At 45.4% G+C, this 24,000-nt stretch overlaps 1 protein-coding gene across 1 annotated transcript in view; it reads right to left on the bottom strand.

Moving 5' to 3' along the window:
- PKHD1 (PKHD1 ciliary IPT domain containing fibrocystin/polyductin) overlaps positions 1-24,000 on the bottom strand; it is a 369,527-nt gene that overhangs the window by 283,817 nt on the left and 61,710 nt on the right. The window contains exons 28-33 of the mRNA XM_074947443.1: positions 21,150-21,280; positions 18,566-18,701; positions 12,525-12,720; positions 11,969-12,036; positions 8,030-9,655; positions 5,846-5,989 (exon numbers count right to left, since the gene is read on the bottom strand). Coding sequence (XP_074803544.1) covers positions 5,846-5,989; positions 8,030-9,655; positions 11,969-12,036; positions 12,525-12,720; positions 18,566-18,701; positions 21,150-21,280 — 2,301 coding nt within the window. The remainder of the gene's footprint in view (positions 1-5,845; positions 5,990-8,029; positions 9,656-11,968; positions 12,037-12,524; positions 12,721-18,565; positions 18,702-21,149; positions 21,281-24,000) is intronic.

The following is a 24,000-nucleotide window of genomic DNA, read 5'->3' as shown; positions in this document are numbered from 1 at the left end:
GCAGCATGGTATCTCCTGGGCCCGACTTGGATGTGTCATACTGCAGCATCAGGGGTTCATCTGCATTGTAATATTTCAAAATGGGAACCTTCCCAATTATCTTTTACTTACTTACTTGACAATAATCTTTTTGACCCGTCCACTCCTATGAGGTGTCTAATGTGTCAGCTGTCTCAGGATCTCACAAATCTCAGACAGATGGTTGAAAAGCTTTCCCAAATAACTGACCATTCCCAGGAGTTTTTGGACTCCTTTAACATCACTGGGCCTTGGCATTTCTCTAATTGCCCTTATTTTCTCTGGGTCTACTTTAAGGCCTTTGGAGGCCAACAAATGTTCAATGTATGGCACCTCAGTTACTCTCAATTTGAGACTGTCCAAGTTCAATTTAATATTGTTTTCTCTGCATCTCTGTAAAAAAAATGTAGCAATGTGTAGTCCTGATCTTATTGAGCTTGTTCTGGATCATCATCCTCTCTCACTATCAACACAACTGCTATTGTGCAGGTTCCCATCAAGCCCTCCAATACTTGGGTCAGACTGCTCTGGAATACCTCTGATGCCGAACTGATTCCCATTGGCATCCTTAATCATCAGTATCTCCCAAGTGGAGTTGCACAAGTTGTCAAGTAACTGGATTTTTCATCCAATTTAATGTGCCAGAATCCATTTTTCATATCACATTCTGTAAGAAGTCTCTCTTTAGACAGATCTGTTAATATGTCCTCAATTGTAGGCAGAGGGGAATGGCTCCATTTCAAAGCTTTGGTTAAAGTCTTTGGGTCTATGCATATTCTCAGCTTTTCAGATGGCTTTCTTACCACCACAGGACTGCTTTTCCAGTTTGTGCTCTTCTCTACAGGTTGAATAATTCCACAGTTCTGTAAGCGCTACAGTTTGTCTTTCAGTGGCTGTAGTAATGCAATGGGTACTTTCCTTTTTTGGCAATTTGACTGGCTTCACACTGGTGTCAATCTATGTTTTATAAACACTATCTAACTGTCCATCTCCCTGAAACGTATCTTGATACACCCTCTGTATCATCTCCTAGTCCAAGGTAATATCATCCAAGGTATCTTAGTCATCTTGCTATCCACTTTCATTATGTTCTGGAACTGTACTTTTATCCGGTTCCTGGCTTAGACAGTCTTGCTGCCCAGAAGCAATACTGCTGTCTCATCACCTGTGACCACAAAGTCCAGTCTGTATTTTTTTTCTTTGGATTTCCTAATTTAATTTTACATTTCCCCAATGGGTTTTAATGTTATCTGGTTGTACATTGTTAACAGCTGGTTGGTCTCTTCCAACCATATGTCTGGGTTCACCAGACTGTGGCACGCGTTGTAACATCATCCCAATCAATCTAATTGAAATTGTATCACTTTCTTCCCAAATAACCTGGCTGCATACAACTGTTTCTGGTGCTTACGAGGGTCTTCTTGCACTGTGTTTACCATCTGTTTGGTCACTCATACAATGTCCTCATACTCTGTTGCTCTCTTTAGTTACTGTGTGTACCTTGAATTTGTTTTTCTTCTCTTTGGGGGAAAAAAAACCCACTTGGCTGCAAAATGATTAAATTTTGTCAGAGATATGGCATTTTTTCCCCACAAGCTAGACACTTTTCTTTCTGTCTTTCATGTTTTCTCCCACAGTATTGGCACGTGTCTGTAGCATTGTCATCTACTGATGTTGCATTTGGTTTTGATTTCCCTTTCTGATGTATTGCATGGACAAAACTTTCCCGCAAAGTCAAGTCAGCTTCCCTCAGCAACCGCTCTCATACTTGTGAGTCTCATATCTGGTCACACTATCCAGTCTCTTCTCAATGAAGCTTTAATATTTCCAAAACTGCATATGGCTGCTAGCACACTTAAATCAGTGCTTTATCTATCTATATCCTCTCCAGCTGCTTGATCCCAAGTCAAGAAATGATATTTTTCCACCATTTCATTCTTCCTGGGGTTAGAGAGAGTACCAAAACAGCCCGTTATTGCTTTTTAGGTGTGCGGAGCTCAGGAAATTTCCACGCAGAGTCTCACTGACCTCTCTCCTTTTTTCTCCAATAAGGTAACGAAACAGTTTTATTTTCACAGCATCTTCTTTATCTTCCAGTGAGGTTAAATTCCTCTTTCCAGCTCTTCCACACCTGAGTGAAATTCTTTGCTTGCAGGTTTAATGTCCCCATAGGCTTCAGACCCTCCATTTTTCTGTTATCAGCTGTGTCTTATAAAGCAAACTGTGTACTCACAGAAGTATTCTGCCCTCTGCAGTGCTGCTCTGAAGGGCCTCCCCACTGTCTAGGACTTGATTACCCCTGCCACCATGTTTTAGGCTTTGTGGTGTCCAGATCATCTGCTATATAAGATCTCACTCTGACATGGGGTTAATTAAACTCAGCTTCTCCAGCCTACTGGCTTCTCAGACAGTTCATTTTCAACTGTAGGCTGCACAAACGTGTCTGCTAGCATGATAAACTTACTCCTGCAGTGCCCGATTCTTGACAATCAGCTGTGAATCTGTGCTGCACGGCTTGGTTATCCATCTGGAGGGGCTTAATGGCTCATGCAGAGCCAGCACTCCTTGGCATAAGGAGCCAGACCTGCTCAGAGAGGTTGGTTGTCCAAGCAAACTGCCATGGACTGGGATGTAGGGAGTCAGTCCCAGTGGTCAGAGCAGTGGTGGTCAGATGTAGTCACCAGATCAAGAGTCAGAGCCAGAGATGGAGCCAGGGGTCAGGCCAAGGGTTGGAACTGGAGACAGTAGCCGGAGGGTGGGGGGGGGCACAGAAGCAGGAATCTGTAACAAGGCAGGAAGGCAGGAACCAGGCAAAGATCGGGAATCAGGTGAGAGGGCAAGGTCTCATGTAGCACTCAGCTAGAGATTCACCTAGTTGCTCCAAGAACTTCCTGTGCCTCCTTCTGGCTTAAAGAGCAAGACCGAGCCAATCAGAGAGGCCGGGCCTCTCCTCCAATTAGGAGCTTTGTGGTCCTTGCTTCTGGTGCGCTGGGACCCACCAGTCCACATTCCCTGCTGGTACCGGCAGTCCGAGGACTGCCTGGGGACCCATCAACCCACATTCAAGACCCATTATCTCTCACAAATAAGTACCTTAGATAGATAAGATTTGAGGACTTCAATAGCTCAGTCATAGGTGAGAGATTTATTGCAGGAGTGGGTGGGTGAGATTCGGTGGCCTGCATTGTGCAGGAGGTCAGATTAGATGATCATAATGGTCCCTTCTGACCTTAATATCTATGAGTCTATAAGCAGCAAGAAAAATATTAAAAATAAAATGAAACTCACATGCCATGACTTAAAAAAAAATATTTGCAGTTGGTGGAATCATTCAAAGGCACTTTTTTTGTGCTTGTGCGGTCTCATATAAAAATACATGGAGGGGAGGTATTTCTGCAGCAGGATGTGACGTAACAGAGGAATACATCCACTTCCCCTGTCCCAGGCACAGAGCACAGCCAGGAAACATCAAACATGCTTCTAATCTGTGTGCACGTGCCTCTGTACTGAAGTGTAGCAAAGGCCCCAGAATCATGTCCCCTAGGCCTCTGTACACAGCTTGTCTCCCTGTACCACTGCAGTAGTTAGGAACCTCTCTGCTGAGCGAATTAGGCTAGTAAAAGGGAACTCTGCATGTCAACAGCTCACTAGTCTAGCTGGTAGAGGCCAGCCAGCACATCACAGATGTAAAACTCCCAGAGAACAGCACAAAGTAAACGGCAGATGTGAGGCTAGATTAAAAAGATCTTTGGCAGGCCAATTATCTAAAAATATAACCTGCAAATACAATTCTAATGAAAATATGAATATCAAGCTATTTTACCATTTGTGGTATGTTTGCGAGAGATGAACGCATTTGAGTTTGTGTCTACAAACATTTTATATATTTATGTTTATGTGCCTATACCAGCATTGCAAATATCTACTTCCCCCTAAACTAGCGTGAGTTTGTTTTTTAGTTTGTTTTGCTTGACCAGAAAAAACAAATATTTTTCTAAGTGTAACAGACCATCACTGGTAGAGGGTAGGTGAGAGAGAGAGAGAAGTTAGCCTTCTCAACAGCATATTGGGTACAATATGAAATAAATATCGTCATTCAGGAAGAGCCGAGCAATAAACAAGGAAAGGTCTTATTTGTCTGTTTAGAGGGAAGTGCAACCTACCCAACTCAATTCCCCAAACTAAATGACGAAGAAACTCTTTGATACAGTCACTTGCTGACATCTAGTGCCCATTCGAAGTATTGTGTGGACAAGCATATTCTTTCCACCTCAGCCATGGTCCAAAGCACAATAAATTTAGAAACACCATTCTTCATGTTTTCACAGAATAAAATATAATAAAATGATTGAGACTATTTCTTTTTCTTAAATAACCAGTCTCCCCCTTCCCTCATTCAAGCACTGAGTCTTTTAACATGAGATATCCCAGTTCCCAGGACAGAGCTTAAAGGACAGTTCCTAGGACTGTTCCCAAATCCTGTTTAAATAAGTGATTATTTACAGTATCTCAGGTTCATCCCACCCACATTCAAACACACACAGTTTTGGTTTGGTTTGTATTTTGAGATTGCTTATAGAGAAACCCAGAGGATGAGGCAAAACGGCAAGTGGGAATTCCACAGGTTGGTAGTCACAGATATTCTCATAGCATCACCCCATAGGGTGGGAGGGATTTACAGATCCATGGAGGAGCAGAGGCCATGGACTTTTGACCTCAGGAAGGTCTGTAGTATTTAAAGAAATATTACATGTAACCCACACACCTCCTGAGTGTGGTGTTCTATCCCCTCTAGTGGCTCCGAGATCACTTAGAGATTAATGAGTCTGCTACGGCCTTAGCTAAGGGCCATGTGCCTTTTAGCTCATGCAGGAGAGGCTCATGCATTTAGCTCCAGAGATCCCAGGTTCGATCTCATGCCCCGATGACCAGGGTCTGTCAGTGTTACAAGTCAGGGCTTGCCCAGGATATCAACTAGAAAGTCTCTGAAGCTTCGGACACGCTTCCTCAGCTAGGAAAAGTATGTAACCCACACACATCCTGGGTGTGGTGCTCTGTCCCCTCTAGTAGCACGGAGAGCACTTAGAGATTATTGAGTCTGCTACAGCCTTAGCTAAGAGCCATGTGGCATTTAGCTCCAGAGGTCCCAGGTTCGAACCTGCCCACCAACGACCGGGGTCTGTCCATGTTACATACAGATCTCATGGTATTCACTTAGCCCCTACAACCTACTCTTTGGGCTACCCTTAGAGTAGCTTGGGGGTACTTACATTGTAAGCCCCTCGGGGCAGGACCATCTCTTTGTCATATGTTTGTAGACTGCCTAGCACAATGGGGCCCTGGCCTGTAGAAGCTACTGCAGTGCCAATAATAATACCCTGCATGCCATAGTCTCCTCCCACCCCGTTCCCTACCTCCTGACACAGAGAAAAGGAAGGTGCAGGTGCTTCTGCTGGCTTGTTCCCAGGGGAATGATGCTGCAGAGACAGGCTGTCATCCAGCCACATACCATCTCTTATCACATCTCCCACACACTCACAAAGCTGGGAGCATGTGGTGTTTCCAGAGAGGCCTGACCCAAGCCCACTGACATCAACAGAAAGACTCCCATGGACATCAGTGGGATTTTGGAGGAGGGTCAGGATGCGGTGGCCACTGCCATGTTGGCGCCTCTTCCTTCTCCATGGCAGTTTTTGGGCCATCAGAGGTGCCCCTGCCTCTCCTAATTCACGCTGGGATTTTTTGCAATGGGAATCCAGGACATGTTGTTTGAGGTCGGGGATAGATTTTAGGCGGGTTCATTATCCAGCCCAACATGGTAACTGACCGTCCAAGCGTGGGGCAAGGCAGCTCACATAGGTCGTTGTGGTGTCACCTCGCATTTCACAGGGAGCGCCACAGATCGTCACGGAGGTGTTTCCTGGGGCAAACCCAGTGCCGTGCATGCACATTGCCCCTCCACCCAGGCCACCTAGGAAGAGAATAGAGAAAGGGATTGAAAACAGAGCTTCATGACTGGCCATTAACGAGACCAGCCTGGAACTGCAGCCTCAATTTACAAGGGCTTCAAAATCTGCCTTTACACTCTGCATTATGGGTAAGGGAAAGGCCATCACAGATGTGCCTCAGTTATCCACAACTAATACTTGGAGCCCGATCATCTCTGGCCACTGCATCTTGCACGGCTCTACAGAGGGTGAGGGGTGATTGCGATGCTGCACTACCTTTAACACCCCACTCCGAGACAAAATTTAAGGACTGCTGGTTCGTCCATGTACCCTGGGGGATGAAGTACACCCCCAAAGGGAGCTGGGAGTAGGCAGGTCCATAGCCCTATGCTCCAGACCAAGAAGATAGCAAGGCATTCTGGGTAATCAGGCTACAACACCCACAGGGATCTTGCAAGTGATATGCTTCTCCTACATTCCTTGGAGCTCCCACTTGGGTAATACAACTCCACATAACCCCTAGTGTAGGGCAGTGACTTAATACCACAATCTGATGTAACACCTGACATCTTGGTTACCACTGGAGATTGGACCAGGGGCCTTCACAGCTAAAAGCGTGAGCCTCTACAGCTTGAATTAAAAGGAGTAGGTCCCTGTGATGGAAACTATAGCCGAGCAATATTGTCCAGAATATCAGGGTTGGAAGGGACCTCAGGAAGCCATCTACTCCAATCCTCTGCTCAAAGCAGAGCCAACCTCAACTAAATCATCCCAGCCAGGGCTTTGTCAAGCCTGACCTTAAAAACCTCTAAGGAAGGAGATTCCACCACCTTCCATAGGTAACCCATTCCAGTGTTTCACCACCCTCCTAGTGAAAAAAAGTTTTTCCCAATATCCAACCTAAAGCTCCCCCACTGCAACTTGAGACCATTACTCCTTGTTCTGTCATCTGCTACCACTGAGAACAGTCTAGATCCATCCTCTTCGGAACCCCCTTTCAGGTAGTTGAAAACAGCTATCAAATCCCGCCTCACTCTTCTTTTCTGCAGACTAAACAATCCCAGTTCCCTCAGCCTCTCCTCATAAGTCATGTGTTCCAGCCCCCTAATCATTTTTGTTTCCCTCCGCTGGACTCTTTCCAATTTTTCCAAATCCTTCTTGTAGCGTGGGGCCCAAAACTGGACACAGTACTCCAGATGAGGCCTAACCAACGCTGAATAGAGGAGAATGATCATGTCCCTCGATCTGCTGGCAATGCTCCTACTTATACAGCCCAAAATTCTATTAGCCTTCTTGGCAACAAGGGCACACTGTTGACTCATATCCAGCTTCTCGTCCACTGTAACCCCTAGGTCCTTTTCTGCAGAACTGCTGCCTAGCCACTCAATCCCATGCACTGCTACAGACTAGGGACCCTTCCTTCCTAAGTGCAGGACTCTGCACTTATCCTTGTTGAACCTCATCAGATTTCTTTTGGCCCAATCCTCTAATTTGTCTAGGGCCCTCTGTATCCTATCCCTAGCCTCCAGGGTATCTACCTCTCCTCCCAGTTTACTGTCATCTGCAAACTTGCTCAGGGTGCAGTCCACGCCATCCTCCAGATCATTAATGAAGATATTGAACAAAACCGGACCCAGGACCAACCCTTGGGGCACTCCGCTTGATACCGGCTGCTAACTAGACATGGAGTCATTGATCACCACCCATTGAGCCAGATGATCTAGCCAGCTTTCTATCCACCTTATAGTCCATTCATCCAGCCCATACTTCTTTAACTTGCTGGCAAGAATACTGTTGGAATTCACATTATGAATTCCTGAAAATCAGGAGAATTTAGCATGTGAGCAGCTGACAGACCCCCAGCCAGGACACGTGCTCATAGTCTGTGGAACAAACAAATCAGGCCACATTCACTCCCCCGATACTCTAGCTTTTGGTGCGTTTGTCGAAGGGGGAGGGGGTCACTACTGATTTCCTTTCTTACAAACTCCAAATACAAACTGTGACATCTCTGTCACTGCTATTACCCAGAGACAGTCATCCAGAGCCACTCATGCACTTACCCCAGTTGTTGCATGTGGACGTGACAGTAAGCTGAGAGGTGAATGTCAAGTTTGACGAAGCCCAGCCTCGGAGGAAGTCGCCGCCAAAGACCCGGTATTCTCCAGCAGGAAGCCGGGGAGCCGAGCACTGCAAAGTGGTGTGATTGCCAGTGATGTTGGTGCAGGGGGAGTTTCCAATGGAAACGTGCATTCTTTCCACCCCTGTGATCCGTGACACGGTCATTGTTAAAAGGAGACCCACCGGAGGCCGAAGGAAAAGGAAAATGGGGGTGAACTCTTCACTGTAACTTATTTCACCAAGGTGGTAGGAGATGCCATCTATTTCTAGAGCTAAAGCATGGATTCCATTGCCCAGAGGAACAGAGCACCGGAGAACCACATAGCTGACATCTGTAATGAGGCAGGGTCGGTTCCCAACAAGAATGGAAGTGCTGTTCCTTCCTTTCAGTGCTGCCCCTTGTATAGAAAGAAGGCCCCCACCATTGGTACTGAAATTTTGTGGGTAAAATTTGAGCACACAAGGAATGACGGTGAAGATATGGGAATCCCTGCTGAAGCAAGCATGCCCTCTTCTTCTGTTGGACACAGAAAGGCTGTGCTCACCTGGGGAAAGGCTGCCTGTCTGGCATTTTATGGTGGTCTCATTCCAGAAAGTTATGTTACAAGAGGCACAGTTGTCCACTTGTATCACAAGTTCATCAATTGCCAAAGCTAATCTCTGGCCTCTGATCAGCAGAGATGACAATGTCCCATTGATCTCCCAGACCACAGCATCTACTCTAGGGGTCCACTCTTTCAGAAGGTGGAGTGCACAGTCTGTGAGGCAGACGCTGTGGATTCCATTTACAGTCACTGTGACATTAAGGACTTGAGATGCATCAGGCAACCACCAGTCACCCAGAGGAGGTTCCCTTGGAAGAAGAGCACAGCTGATCCTATTGTAATCCACACTGTGGATTTCACAAGTATAGTTACCCGTCAGGCTCACATGAACTGAATTCCTCCTGGATTTTAGAGCAAGACCGGATATAGTGAGCAACAGCCCACCACAAGCTGAGCCTTGTGATGGAATTATGGCCTTTACCTTTGGGACTAATGTAAAGTTCGGCAGTGCTGCCGTCACGTTGGCATAGCCCAGCTGCTTCTGGAGAACTCTGATGGGATGGATCCCAGGTTCCAGAGTGCTCAGTGGGAAGGAGCATTGAGAAAGGGTTGTGGATTCATTGGCGCATTGAAACTCCAGCTCACATTCAGAGTCTCCCAGCTTAGCCACTGAACCAGTTATATTTATTCCTTCTATGCCCAGCCACAGGCTGTCATTCTTCATTTCTACTTCCACAGAGGTAACTACCGGAGTCAAAGCCATCTGGTAAGTAAAGGTGATATTCCTCTTTGGGAAGCTCCAGGAGGGAAGGAGTGGAGAGGATCTGTTACCAATGAACACCCCCACTAGTGCTGAGATGTCCTGGGACTCTATATTGGAGAAGTCAGCAGCCGGTGGGCTCTGGCACCATATTGTCTCTTCCACCAAGCGGGTAACATCACAGGCTCGCGTGCCTATAAAGACTAAAACCTGGGAAGGGTTTTGGCTAAAGCCTTTTCCAGAGATTGTGAGGATTGTTCCGCCTAGGGGTACAGATCAAATCAAATGGTTAGCACCATGGAATCAGCTCAGAGTGAATTCTAATATGGCGAAACTCCATTTAGATTTCTACAGCTGCATTGTCTCAGCCTCTTCTGCCCTTAAAACGAAGTTCATTGGCACCTGATCACCACAGTTTATATGACACTGCTTCCTACATCGAGCCCTCCCGCACCACTGCAACCCAGTGTGTAACATTTAACAATTTAACATGGGGAGAGCAGCGAGAGTTTGAAAAATTCTAATTCCTGCATTCTAAGGACAGGTTTGCAGAGCACAGGATTCTTCAAAACTGGGCACTTTACCCTGTGATCACTGTTTGCCTGGCAGCTGCATTCCAGCTATACATCCCTGGAGTATGGGCTTGCCCCTCCTCCTTGTGCAGAGTGGCATGAACTAACTTGCACATGAGGTTGTGATGCAACACCATGTAGTGGTGGAAAAATATCAGACTGCAGTGCAGACATCACCAAAGCTAACCCTTTGTCTGCTAGGAAGAGGATTAAGCAAATCAGTGGGGTGAGCTCAGACTTTCAGCTGCTATAACGCAGGCCTAAATTCCTTTATTCCAAGCCTAAACACAGCAAGATCTTTGGCAAGTGCTTCAGCAAGAGAGCTCTCCCTAGGAGCTATATAATTTGTTGACAGCTCCATTAACATGACAGTTTTTGGAGGACCCAATAGCAAGGTGTGCCCAAATCTTGCCCAATTCAAGGCTGTATTGGTAACCTGCCATGACATCAAGAGGCCACATGTTGATGGCATAAAACTGAGCAGATTGCCACTACTGTCATCTTTAATACAAAGATACACTATGTGAAACTCCATATCCCAGCTTGCAATACTCCATCCTGAGCCAATCAGCCTCCACTGACTTCAAAGTGGTGCATCCCATGCTGCAGCCTGTAGTTACTGTGTGGGATATTCCTCCAAATTAAAGAAGGTGGCCCTGGACTATAGACTATTCACTGGCTATCCTATGCGACTTTCTAGAAAGTTTTAATACATCTTTTCGTCAAGTCACTAAACCCCGGTCCTCTCAAAAAACAACAAAGTGGAACTAGTATGACTTGGCCAGCTTTCTCGCTCAACACTGGTTCTGAGGCATCCCGATCCCAAGATAGTACACTCTATGGGGTAGTATCCCTGTCTCCACATTCGTCAGTAACGTGCCTGGCATGCAGCTGGAGCTGAACAGCATTCGTAACCAATCAAGTTTTTCTTAAACCTTGAATTTACTTCTAAAAAGATAATTATTCTACAATCCATGTTTTTAATGATTTAACCTTCCAGTTTGATGGGCTTTGCTATATCTAAGTTGGCATCAGCTCTCAAAGCTGAATAATATTTGACACTTTAAATAATGAATCAACACAGAGCCCCTCTATGATTATGGCCAGCAGAGGAGTTAAGTGATTTGGCTAAGGCAATCCATAGAATCCATGAGTTTCTAGCTCCCAGTCCTGCACTTCAAGCACAAGACTATGCATTCCCTCCCACCCACTAGGGCCAGATTCTCCTTTTCCTAACTCCAGATTTACACTGGAGGAGCTCCACTGAGTTCAGTGGAGATACTGCTGATTTACACTGGTGTAAGACAGAGCAAAATCTACAACTTAATTGTCTACAACTTAAAATGTTCATTGTCTCCATATCTGCTACACAGCAGAGCAATAGAGACACTCCATGACCCTGCAAAGATTTATGGTCAGCTTTAGTCCTAGTGGGACTCCTCGTGTACTTCAAAGACGTGTGCACATTTAATGTTACACCCTGGGATCTGCGGACTGAAAAAGCCAGCACCAGTTATTCAGATGTGAGTGGTTTTTGTTCATTTGGTTCATTCACGAGGGGAAACAAATTCAGAGGACAGGGGACCTTGTCATCAACCCTATGGCCAACTTGTTCCAATATTAGCCAGACAATCCACAGGTGATCTGCTCAATACACTCACACACACCCAGAGAGTCGCTGGCAGGCAGCTGCTGCCTGTCAATACAAGTCCACATAATAAGGGTTCACACATTTACAAATGCCGTCATCTGAACAGATGTGAAATTGGACGTCCTTCCCAGTCACAGAGGGGAGAGGAGTCCTTGATCCCCTGATGGCCCCCAGAAGTGGTGATGCTATTTATCCAGTGCTTAATTTGTGCCAGGGCTAAATCCCGGCACCTCCAAGCTCGGCAGTTCATAATTCCAGCACCTCTGGGCTTGCCGCATAAATTATGAAAGTAAAAAAAAAAAAAATGCTTGAGCCCGGCACCTCTTCCGTTGCAAATTAAGCGCTGTATTTACCCAGAATGGAGCCACAGCAGGGCTCTATGCTGAGGATCTCAGTGGTGTACTGGATGAACGGATCAACTCTGCAAAACACAAACACAGGATCAGTCCTTTACTTTTCCTTTTTGTCCCACATGCTTTTCTCCCCTTGCCTTTCCTGGCCAGATCCCCGAATAGCCTCCCTATGTCTCCTGCTTGGTTCCATGCCATCTCCCAGGTGCCCTCTTACAAGTCATTATCATTCCAGTCCACAAAGACTCTCTCCCCTTGGAGCCCAGGCATGTAACTAGCTGGTCAGGGTCCCTACAGAGCAACATGAAGGGACAGGTATTACGAATACTACTGAAGCAGTGCATAGTGCTACTGACTGCAGGGACTAAAGAACAGGGATTCACTCCTGAATCAGGGTCGTAGTAATTGCTAATAATTTATAAAACATACAGCAGAGCTCTTTGTTAGCAAGCAGGCTCTCTTACCGAGCCCACGTTATCTTTGCTTTTCCGTTAACCCTACAATCCCAAGTAGAATTTAGCTAATGAAGTTCACATCCTCGAGGATGTGGCTCACTCACCCATGTGAGCCAATTGCAATGCCATTGATGATGACAGAAAGGTTGTACCATCCATCTGCCAGAGCAGGCAGTTCTACATCGACGCCATAGGCTGTTCGTGCTTGGATCTGTGCCACTGTGTCCTCAATTTTGACCTGTACATCCAGGCCCGTACAATTTGCGAATGATGATATTCCAATCTGGAGCGACTGGTGCCCTGTGGAAAGGAGAATACATGAAGCAGTCGAATTGTTTGTTGATACCGTGAATCTAGTGCATGGGCAAGTGTCAGAGCAAGAGAAGTCTCTTCACAACACAAGCTGTGGCAATGCAAGTTTCTTCGGCACGCTGTCCCGCCCCCATTCGCATCAACCCTGGGCTAGAGGGCCTCTTCTAGAAAAGTGAACATTAGTCTCCATGGGCCCCCATCCATCCCTTTGCCTCTCTAGTCAAGTTGCCAACTGGGGTGGCAGTTTTTCGAGATGTTGGCACCTTCCCACTGCACTAGCAACTGGACTGTGACCACCAAACCTACCTCACAAAGGCCACTTAGCCGATAGTCTTGCCTGGGTTGGGGTGTGGAGGTTGGTTGAGTTATGTAAAATTGAAAAGTTTAATATTCCATTAACATTCTTCTGCGCTATCCAGCTCCCTTAGATAAAGCAAGTCTGATTCAGATAGTCATTGTGTCTACTGATGGGTAGCCCAGCCCACTTAACTAATAAACACAGACTTCCTAGTCAGGCACTGATCTTTCTGTCTCTGCACATGCCTCTCCAGTGCATTACCACAGCTAGGATTCAATCTGGGGGCTTTTATAACCTTCTTTCTAAAGAGAAGCCACTCCCTTTAATGAGGCAGTAGGAACTGGACTAAGCTTCTCTCAGCCACCGGCCCCTCTGAGCAGAGTTTGAAGCAGGTACTTTCCAATTCTATATGTAAATGTAACTCTTCTGCCAGATGGAGTCAACAGCAAAAAGAGATTCTTCTTAACAAAGCAAAACAGAACCAGCTCGAGCCCCTATCCAGTAACCTGGAAAAACTAAACACCACTCTTGGGCGCCTCAGAGGCCACATCTACACTGCAAAATTAAGTCGCCCTAACTTACATCGGCATACAGCTGCCTCAGTAATTACGCCACTTGTGCATGTCTACACTTTGCTCCTTGTGTCATCAGTGCGCATCCTCACCAGGAGCGCCTGTATTGATTGTACTGTCGGCGTGGGGCATGGTGGGAAGGATCTTGAAAGCCAGTGACAGTCGACATGAGCAGCGCAGTGTCTACACTGACACTGCATCGACCTAACTACATTAACCTTCACTCTAGGCTGCTCATGGAGGTGGCGTTATTAAGTTGGCATAGTGGGGTAGTTAATTCAATGGGAGCAAAATTTAAGTGTGGGCGCTTCCATAGTTAGGTCAACATAAGCTGCCTTTCATCGACCTAACTCTGCATTGTAGACCACAAGCACTGAATCCGTGTATAACAAAAGAAAACTTTTATTAAAAAGGGAAAGGGAATCCAGCATTCATTTGTGAAAACACCACAACTACAATTCAAAAGTATGTAACCATAATCAAGCACCCATCCATAGTACATTGGGCAGTGCCCTTTGCTCAGTTTTCCACCTTTCAGCAGGAAAGTTCGACAAACAAATATCCATTTAACACACCACTCCCCTTCTCCTCCACTGCATCCCACTCACAGTTGGTTGCCTTAGTCAGCGAAGACCCAGAGTTCAGCAATGCATTCACATAGGTCCACCTCCCACCCCTGAAAAAAGGGGAAGGGGGCATTGAGTAATGCCTCTGTAATGCCAGCAGATGCCAGTTGGCGGCAGCCAGGATCAAACCTGGGACCTCTGGAGCTTAATACATGAGTCTCTACTGCCTGAGCTAAAAGACACATCTCTCTTAGCCCAGGCTGTAGCAGGCTCATCTCTATCTGGCCTAGTCACTACAAAAGGGGGACAGAATGCCCCCCCAAGCAGACATAGATGACACCTCCACCTCTGCAACTGGCTCAACACAGCTGCCGCTGTTATCTCTGCCACCCTTCCCTGGCTGCTCGCTGCCACTTCTGTGATGCCGTATTCTGAGGTTCCCCCACTTAGCCTCGTTCTGACTGAGTTCAACTCTTCGTGATTTCACTGGGTGGTGGGCAACCTCTGGGCAGCTGCCTGTTCATTGTCTTTTACTGCAGCACTGTCCCCAGACCAGGTCTAAGCCTTAGCCCCTAGACCTGCTCATCAGGGATTTCAGCTCTAGTAATAACTGAACAGAAAAACGGTTCCATCAGCTCTGTCTTTAGGGGAGCAGAGGGTCAAATGTTGTCTAGGATTCTTTATGCAGAGTCCATACCACACCACAGGAACATCTGTCCCAACCCCCTCTTGTTCTCACTGGGATTTGGCATCCCTACCCCGCCCCCCACTTGGCAAGTGAGGTTCAGTTTAGGCGACCCCTTCAATCAGGGCAGGCTAAGTACCGTCCTGCTGCCCAACACTCATACAATAAGGATAACAACACTTCATTAGCCCTGTATTCAATACTAAAGTGAACTGTAACCCAAAACTGATCACTTTGGCAAAGCAGTCCTGGCTGCTGAACACGTAGGCAGAGTCGGTGTGTCTGTGCAAATACAATCTGCTCCCGAGGTCTTTTCTCCCAGTGCATCGCCAGATGTCAGGGAAGAGCTCACTGAAAACCTGTTTATGGAACACCAACAGACCCCGGTCGTCGGCAGGCAGGATCGAACCTGGGACCTCTGGAGCTTAGTACATGAGCCTCTACAGTATAAGCTAAACGCCAACTGCCTGTTAGCTAAGGCTGAAGAGCAGACTCATTTAACTCTCTCTAAGTGGGCTCAGTGCCATCACAGTCAAATAAAGTTTGAAACTTTAATATATACAACTTCACAGACTTTCAGTGACCTGAACTCTTTGGACTCTCGGTCAATTGTCAGCTTAATCCGAAAATGCCTGGAAGGTATTGGTGTCATTTATTTATTTTTATGATAGGAGGAAAATTATATTAAAAGCTGACTTCTGAATAAGAGGTTAAATCCCCAGTACCGTCACCATTCATGAGATTCTATGACATTAAGAAGTTCCATACACTTGTGCTGCCTGCGGCTAGAAAAATCTCCCCTTGGTGTTATCGTAGCTGAATAATATTCAGACGATAAAGGACACTTTCCCTTATTTAGGCATTCTGCAGTATTAGAAAATGAAAAGGGGAGAGGGAAATGGAACAGAAACTCTGTGTGTGCAGTAAGGAAGGTGATCAGCTCGCCTCTCGCGTTGGTGCTACATCCAGCCAGGGTGGTGAGCCTAGAGGGAGTTTTATTACAGTGCATGGTGGAGAGATTGGATAGGCTCGAAAGACAGATGAGAAAAGAAAAAAACTGAAAGAGACAGGACGGTGTGGGGATGGGAGGGTCTGTTCTTCCTTTCCCCCTCCCTGTTCCACCACTCTTCAGTCCTGTTCCCTCTCTCTGAAACGACACGTTAGGGCTGTCATGATTGTGAAATGGTTGGGTTCCGGTTCTGCTGCGGACAACGTTCTGCCCGGGCTCCTGGAATGGGGTCCCACATCACATGGTCTTCTGGGCAACCTCAAGGAGTGAGGTCAAACTCAGACTCGTCCCCCTGCCCAAGAACGGGATCTCAGACCACAGGTATCTTCTTGGGCTGGCAACACGTGGCAGTGGTATTTATATTACAGTACTACCGTGAGACCCCACTGAGATCAGAACCCCATCGCCCTTCGTGCTGTACAGACACATCCTAAGAGACAGTGTAACCCACACACCTCCTGGGTGTGGTGTTCTGTCCCAGCTAGTGCCACCGAGACCACTCAGAGCGAGAGATTAATGAGTTTGCTCTACAGCCTTAGCTAACAGGCAGTTGGCTTTTAGCTCATGCTGTAGAGGCTCATGCACTAAGCTCCAGAGGTCCCCAGTTTGATCCTGCCCACCGATGACCGGGGACTGTCGGCATTACAACAGCTCCTGCCTCAGAGAGTTTACAACCTAAATACACAAGACAGGTAAAAGGATAGGAGAGGTGAAGTGACTTGTCAGAGAGCAGCTCAACAACAGAGGTGGGACTGGAACCCACCTGACTTCCAGTCCAGCGCCCTATCTATCTATCAAACACAACACCGCCTGCCCATTGCATTTGGGCTGCAACCTCACATGCCAAATATCTATAAGCTATTGCTTGAAGTCTGTAAGCTATAAGGCTGTCTCTAACCTTTGTCTGCTAAACTAAGCTCGCTGTGTTGGCTCTGCGGTCAGCAACTGATTCCCCACTCTCCAATTTCCTCTTGGTCCAGATCATTCAGTCCAACCCCAATATATAACCGTGGCAATAACCAGGCTGCTGCTGACTGGCAATACCTGTCCCCTCAGAGAGAGAAAGGAGGTGTTACGTTCTAGATATAGTAGGCTGGCGTGAGCACCTTTAATGTTCCTGGACCGGGAAATATTTGCTAAAAACAAAAGGCTTCAGCATCAGGAAACTACTCACTTAAGATAACTGAAAAAAAGTGATAATGGGGGCAGAAGATGAAGTTAGTAAATATTTACATCCAATGGGCTAAGTTTTCAGAGGGACATGGTCTCCACTATTTTATTTTCAGTGAACTGCATATTTGCAGAAGGTGTTGGAGCTGGCCATGGAGCAAGCTGCCAGAGGAGATCAGGCAAATCCAGAGCCTGGCTGTCGGCTGCGAAACCTTTCCCCCTTCAGAAATGCCTTCCACAATAAAAGTGACACTCACACCACTGACACCCCATGTAGCCTTCAACTCTGAGCAACCAACAACATTTAAAGAGAAGAAATTCATAAAAGATAAATTAAACATGCAAACTCTACCCCAAGCAGAGTTTTGGCCTTGAAAATGGAGATGCTAGAGAGTCCATCAAGTTCACTAGGGACTTCGCTACAACAATTAATTTTACATGGAATGTGCTCAGATGGGGAACAGTATGAGGCTGGCTTGAGAATTGAAGCTTTCTGAGAGGCAATATGGCCTAAGGTATAGAGCCTGGTACTCAGGAGACCTGGGTGCTGCTCTGGCACTGGTCTGCTGGATGACCTTGAGCAAGTCACTTGACTGCCTTGTGCCTCAGTTTCCCCACCTATAAATTGGGATTAATGATACTTACTAGGGCTGGCTAGAAAACAAGAATTCCATTTACTGAAACATTTGGATGTTTTGACAGTTTTGTTCCATTACAGAATGAAAATGAGCCTATTTGAGATTTTTCATTAAAAAAAAAAAAAGAGAGAGAGATAGAGAGAGAAAGAGAAAGGACACCCAGAAAAGCCAATAGTCTAGTCATTCGGTCAGTCACTTAGCAGACAGAGGACCCATGTTCAATTCCCCATATCATACTGAGTACCCTAATCACTGAGCTATTGACTAATCTGTGGGGGCTTCTCTCTCTCTTTCCAGAAATTCGATCCTGGCCTGAGATACTGTTTCATCAGAAACTTTTCAGCCAGATCTCTTTTCAAAAGTGCTTTGAGATCTACTGATGAAAAGTGATGAGAGGTGTGCTGTTATTACACCCTCTATTACAGGTATAGTATGGACAGTAGCAAAGCAAATTCTTCCTCATTCCTGGCCCCACACTACACACATGCTACTATGCCCTGAATTTGGATTACCTCAGGGACGCAAGGATAGGTCTGTCTCTGTGGTCCATTCTCATCCCTGGACTGCTCACCATGCCAGCAGGACACCCAGCTGTGATGATGGTTTATAAATATGGACACCCAGCTATATTAAGCTGAAACCAACGACTCTTCTCACATGGGCCACAGGGGCACTATCAGATGGCAAGAGTCTTCACGACTGAACAAGGCCATACTGGAGCTGGTGACCTGGGAGTAAAAGGCTCCATGTGCAAGCAGCAATCCCCAGCCCTCTTGGTCACCTCGTGCCTCTGCCCTGCCCGCGTTGTTGGCAACAATGGAAAATGAAACTTTTTAGAGCAGTTAGATTTTTACACCCGCCATCTCTTTGCATCTCGAGACTCTGGCTTTGTCACCTGCTGTGGTGCTTCTGTTTCTGCTCAGCGATACAACGGCTGGATTTAAAGAAGGATCATACTTAAACACCTCGGGGAACGTGGCAGACTGGGACCCAGCAGTTAGTGTCACAGGGACAACATAGTCTTCATCCCCCTGGAAAACAGAGTTTTAAAAAAAAGAGCAGAGATTAACATGTCTTAGTAAAATACAAGTACCTCCTTCCCTTACATGCAAGATTAAGTTTCAGAGTAACAGCCGTGTTAGTCTGTATTCGCAAAAAGAAAAGGAGTACTAGTGGCACCTTAGAGACTAACCAATTTATTTGAGCATAAGCTTTCGTGAGCTACAGCTCACTTCATCAGATGTATACTGTGGAAAGTGTAGAAGATCTTTTTATATACACACAAAGCGTGAAAAAATACCTCCTTCCACCCCACGCTCCTGCTGGTAATCCTTGATTATCATACACATTGTAAGGAGAGTGGTCACTTTAGATAAGCTATTACCAGCAGGAGAGTGAATTTGTGGGGGGGGGCCCGCGGGGGGGTGAGAAAACCTGGATTTGTGCTGGAAATGGCCCAACTTGATTATCATACACATTGTAATGAGAGTGATCACTTTAGATAAGCTATTACCAGCAGGAGAGTGGGGTGGGAGGAGGTATTTTTTCATGCTGTGTGTGTATATAAAAAGATCTTCTACACTTTCCACAGTATGCATCCGATGAAGTGAGCTGTAGCTCACGAAAGCTTATGCTCAAATAAATTGGTTAGTCTCTAAGGTGCCACAAGTCCTCCTGTTCTTTATGCAAGATTAAGGGCATTAATGTCCTGACCTGAGCTTATCAGCTAGAGAAGCATCCATAGAGCATAAGTAGAACCCAAGACGGGTCATGGCAAGGTGCTGACTAACATGTATGGCCACCACTGCCCTCTGCTCAAGTGTGTGCAATTATGATGCTCAGTCGTGGCTGCCTCCAGAGAAGATGAGCCTTAACAATACTACAACAGCCAGAGAGTCTCCTTTAGCTCAAATGGCACGGACATATGTTGCTGGAGCCAAAAGGCTGTAGTGCTAGTCCCACTTCTGTTTGTGTGAAGCTTCACAGCTGAGCCTGGTGTTTGCAATCATTGACTTGGAACAGCATTTAACCACTTGGACACATGTAGCCTGCAAGCAATCCACCGGTGATGAACATATAGATACAAAAGAAAGGGCCACATGAGCCTCTCCCACGCCCCTGCAAATTGATTCTCCCCAGATGGGTGTAGCCTGATCTTAGATTATGTATTAAGTATATTGATTACTTAAGAATCCCCAGTTATCACTTTGAGGGTTGACAGGTTCTTGCCCCAAGATCAAGCCCAGTATTATTTAAATTATTATATAGTTGGGAACCCTGATGTGTACAGTTGCAACACTCACAATACAGGAACTCTTTTATATTTACAAATATAGTTTATTAATACATTTAGCAGAGTCATAAACACCCCAACTTAGTAAGGTAGATAGAGATTCTACAGAATGTACATCTGCACATCCATATACTCACATCAGCCCTTGCAGAACAACCTAAAATGTTAGCCATCATCTTCCTCATCATCACCCTCCCCATCATCACCAGTGGCCATCATTCTGGCACCTCCCAAGGACTACTTCTCTCTCTCCTACTGCCCCTAGGCTGGGATGTCTCTTTTATAATATGTTACACTGACACCGTCATGTTTGATGCATATTCAGTAGGGGATTTTTCCCTTCTTCTTATTTGTATTTCCTCACCTCATTGATGTCGGAAAGTCTTTTTCCTATAGGTTAGTATATCAATGATCTCAACTTATTACATAAGTCAATTCGTTACCATGGCCCTTTTGTGGTTAGGAATCACATTTGCTATTTCTGTCCTAACTGGTTATTTCAGGTCTTTCCACACTCTACGTTGTGGTGTACCTGTTACATTTAAAAGGGTCTAAATTTAGAAAAGCCCCTATGCCAATCTATTTCAATGCATCCTCTATGTTAAAGGTTGCAGTCATATATGGACCTTATGCTTTAGCTCCATTTATCTAGGTGAAAGGTCCCAGACACATGTATGCTAACTTTGCCTTAGCTCACCATACAGGATGTGGCCTGCAGGTCCCTTGTGTTACAGCCAAAATATACCCTAACATAAACCTATTATAAAAAAACAAATAATCAAACCTATAAGAAAATAAGAAACTTATACGAAAAGGAATACATATAGGCAAGCAAGCAGGCTAGCCTTAAATGTATCTCATGTAGCTATTATGTACATCAGTTCGTTGCTAGGACACTTCTGTGGCTGAATTATTTACCTGTGGTCAGAATTTTCCCTTAAACTCTATTTTCAGCTCCCCAAATACTTGGGGTTTTTCCATTGGGCCGTTTATCTGTTCAAAGATCAGAGGTCTCAAACCTTATGCCAACTTGCTGACGCTAATGTCTTACAGTATACAGGCCTGTAGGTTTCTTGCATTACTGCTGAATATAATGCAAAGCAGAATATAGTGCAACACAGTAAATATAATGAAGGCAAGCTAGCCCACTGGGCTACATGGACAAGTATGAAATGCTGTTTCTTACCCGAGAGGGAACTTCACATTCAATCCTCACTGAGTTGCTGGTGTTGGTGTTAATTGGACAAGGTTGAGATCCAAACAACACCAGGCTTACCCCGTCAAAACCAGTCCCTCGGAGGATCACTGTGCACCCTCCTACAAAACCAATGATTTCATTGTAAGTGCAGTGTACAGAAAGGGTTATATCTGACATTGTGTGCTAGCAATGCCCCTCTGCCATGTACATTGGCCAAACCAGACAGTCTGTATGTAAAAAAATAAATGGACACAAATCAGACATCAGAAATGGTAACATACAAAAGCCAGTAGGAGAACACTTCAATCTCCCTGGACATTCAATAACAGATTTAAAAGTAGCCATCCTTCAACAAAATCAACTTCAAAACAGACTTCAAAGAGAAACTGCAGAACTAAAATTCATTTGCAAATTTGACACCATTACTTTGGGCTTGAACAGGGACTGGGAGTGGTTGGCTCACTACAAAAGCAACTTTCCCTCTCTTGGTATTGACACCTCCTCAAATTATTGGGAGTGGACCACATCCACCCTGACTGAATTGGCCCTGTCAACACTTGTTCTCCACTTGTAGGGTACCTCCCTTCTCTTCATGCGTCAGTATATTTACGCCTGTATCTGAAACTTTCACTCCATGCATCTGAAGAAGTGAGGTTTTTATCCATGAAAGCTTATGCCCAAATAAATCTGTTAGTCTTTAAGGTGCCACCGAACTCCTCATTGTTTTTGAAGATACTCTGTAGCCTCTCCCTCTAGAAGTATGAGTTTCCTGTGTTTACAACAGTGGAACGCAACTCAAAACTTAAGCCAGGTCTCTCCTGTGGGGGCTGCAGGATAAACAGCCCCAAATTAAGCGTACACTATTCATGTGTACTTTATATCCATTAATGCTCATAAGTTTTGATATCTGCACTGATATCCATATGCAAAATCATGTGTGCATATTTTATGAGAGAATTGGAGAGGCATTTTAATGGAAGAAATTAAAAACACAGATGGAAGCTGTAACTCTTTCCAATTACAAATGTTCAAAGCATGTGTAATGTAGGATGACAATATACTTGTTTTTCTTTTTAATGAGTGAAGGATCATTGCAATCAGGAGAGGAGTTGGATTACTGGGCGTGTAGCGAGAGGAAAAAAACAAGGCCAAAGCTTTGTACCTACTTCTTTTTAAATGATATACAGCAGCAATTCTCAACCTTTCCCTCTACCAGGACCCTATCCATGTAAGAACAGAAACATCTGGGACCCCCACTCCATCTAGCCATAAGGAAAGGGGGTGGGGGTTGTGAACCCCTGAAGCCTGTTCACAACCCCCAGGTTAAGAACTCTACAGCAAGGTGACTTCCAACTTCATCATAGAGTGGACCACATTTCAATAGACACTGCATCTCCTGGACCCATCTCCCTTCTCATTCACTGCCATGTGGCTCAGCTCCCCTGCCAATCAAGCCTGCCCAGGCCACCTCCTCTCCCACTAGTGGTCAAATAATGTCCTTGTGGCCACTCCTGAAGTTCTTACATGGCAGTGTAACATTAGGGAAGCACTGAATGCATTTTTAGCAGCTTTTAAGGCAATGTAGCAGCTGGAAACCAGGAGAAACTGACACCATGTGACCAGGCAGCTCTCCAGGGACCAGTAGGAAGTGTTTTGCAGGCCACTGGTGATCCATGGACTAGCTTTCAGAAAATAGCTGCAAGAACAATCTGAGGTTTGGAAAGCTTGCCTTACATTGAGAGATTACAGGCTTGTCTACAGATAAGTGTTGTACTGCTTTAACTACAATAGTATAGTTTAACTATACTGGTATAGTCAAAGCTGTACAACCCTCCCCCCAGTGTGGAGCAGTTATACTAATAGAAAAGTGCTTCTGTGACTGCTGTCTTTATGGCCAGTACACCAGGGATTGAATGGGAGACCCCTACAGATCAATGCATGAGTCACTATAACGTGAGCTAATGAGCCAAACCTCTGCCACTGGAGGCGGCAGCTACTCACGTCCTTTGTAGATTAGCATCGAGTGGAACTTATAACACACACCAACCAGTGGGCTCACTTATATCAGTGTAGCTTATTTCGCTATAGAGAGCGATCAGCTATTCCAATATAAGGCACCTTTATACCAGTATAACTGCATCCAAAATAGGGCTTGTCCTGGTATGATTAGGTCAGTAGAAAGAAACCAGACCCCTAACTGAAGTTGATATATTGGTCAGCTTTCAGAGGTGTACCAGACTTTAGGAAACAAAGAGACGATTAAGAGGTGACTACAGGTAACTACACAAGGAGAATATCTGATAGTAGCAGACTTTTCAATTGAGCAGACAACGCTGTAATGAGATTCAATGGCTGGAAGCATAAATGCAGGCTAGAAATAAGGTATAAATGTTTAACAGCAAGGGTGATTAACCATTGGAACAATTTACCAAGGGATGTGGTAGATCCTTCACTCAAGTTCTTTAAAACGAGATTGGACACCTTTCTAAAATATTCTCTCTATAGGTCTCCAACCTTTTTACGCCCAAGATCACTTTTTTAATCTAAGGGCCAACCCAGGATCTACCCTGCCCCTTCCCTGGGCTTGATACAGGAGTCACCTGGTAGAATTCTCTGACCTATGTTATGCAGGAGGTCAGACTATTTGATCATAATGGTACCTTCTGGACTTAAACTCTATGAATAGCTTGGGAATGTTTCTTTTTCAGAAAGAGGAGATAGTGCCCTCCTTTTTCCTCTTATATTTTAAAGGTGAGAGGGAAAATATTGGTTTGGGCTTTGCTTTTTGAGGTTTTCTCAGTAGATTAGGTAGCTAGCCAGAGACACAATTTCCATTTGG

Source organism: Natator depressus, chromosome 3 (assembly GCF_965152275.1).
Source record: "Natator depressus isolate rNatDep1 chromosome 3, rNatDep2.hap1, whole genome shotgun sequence".
NCBI classification, from domain to species: Eukaryota; Metazoa; Chordata; order Testudines; family Cheloniidae; genus Natator; species Natator depressus.
The sequence above is the reverse complement of the archived record's forward strand: the minus strand, read 5'-3'. Positions and strand labels throughout refer to the sequence as shown.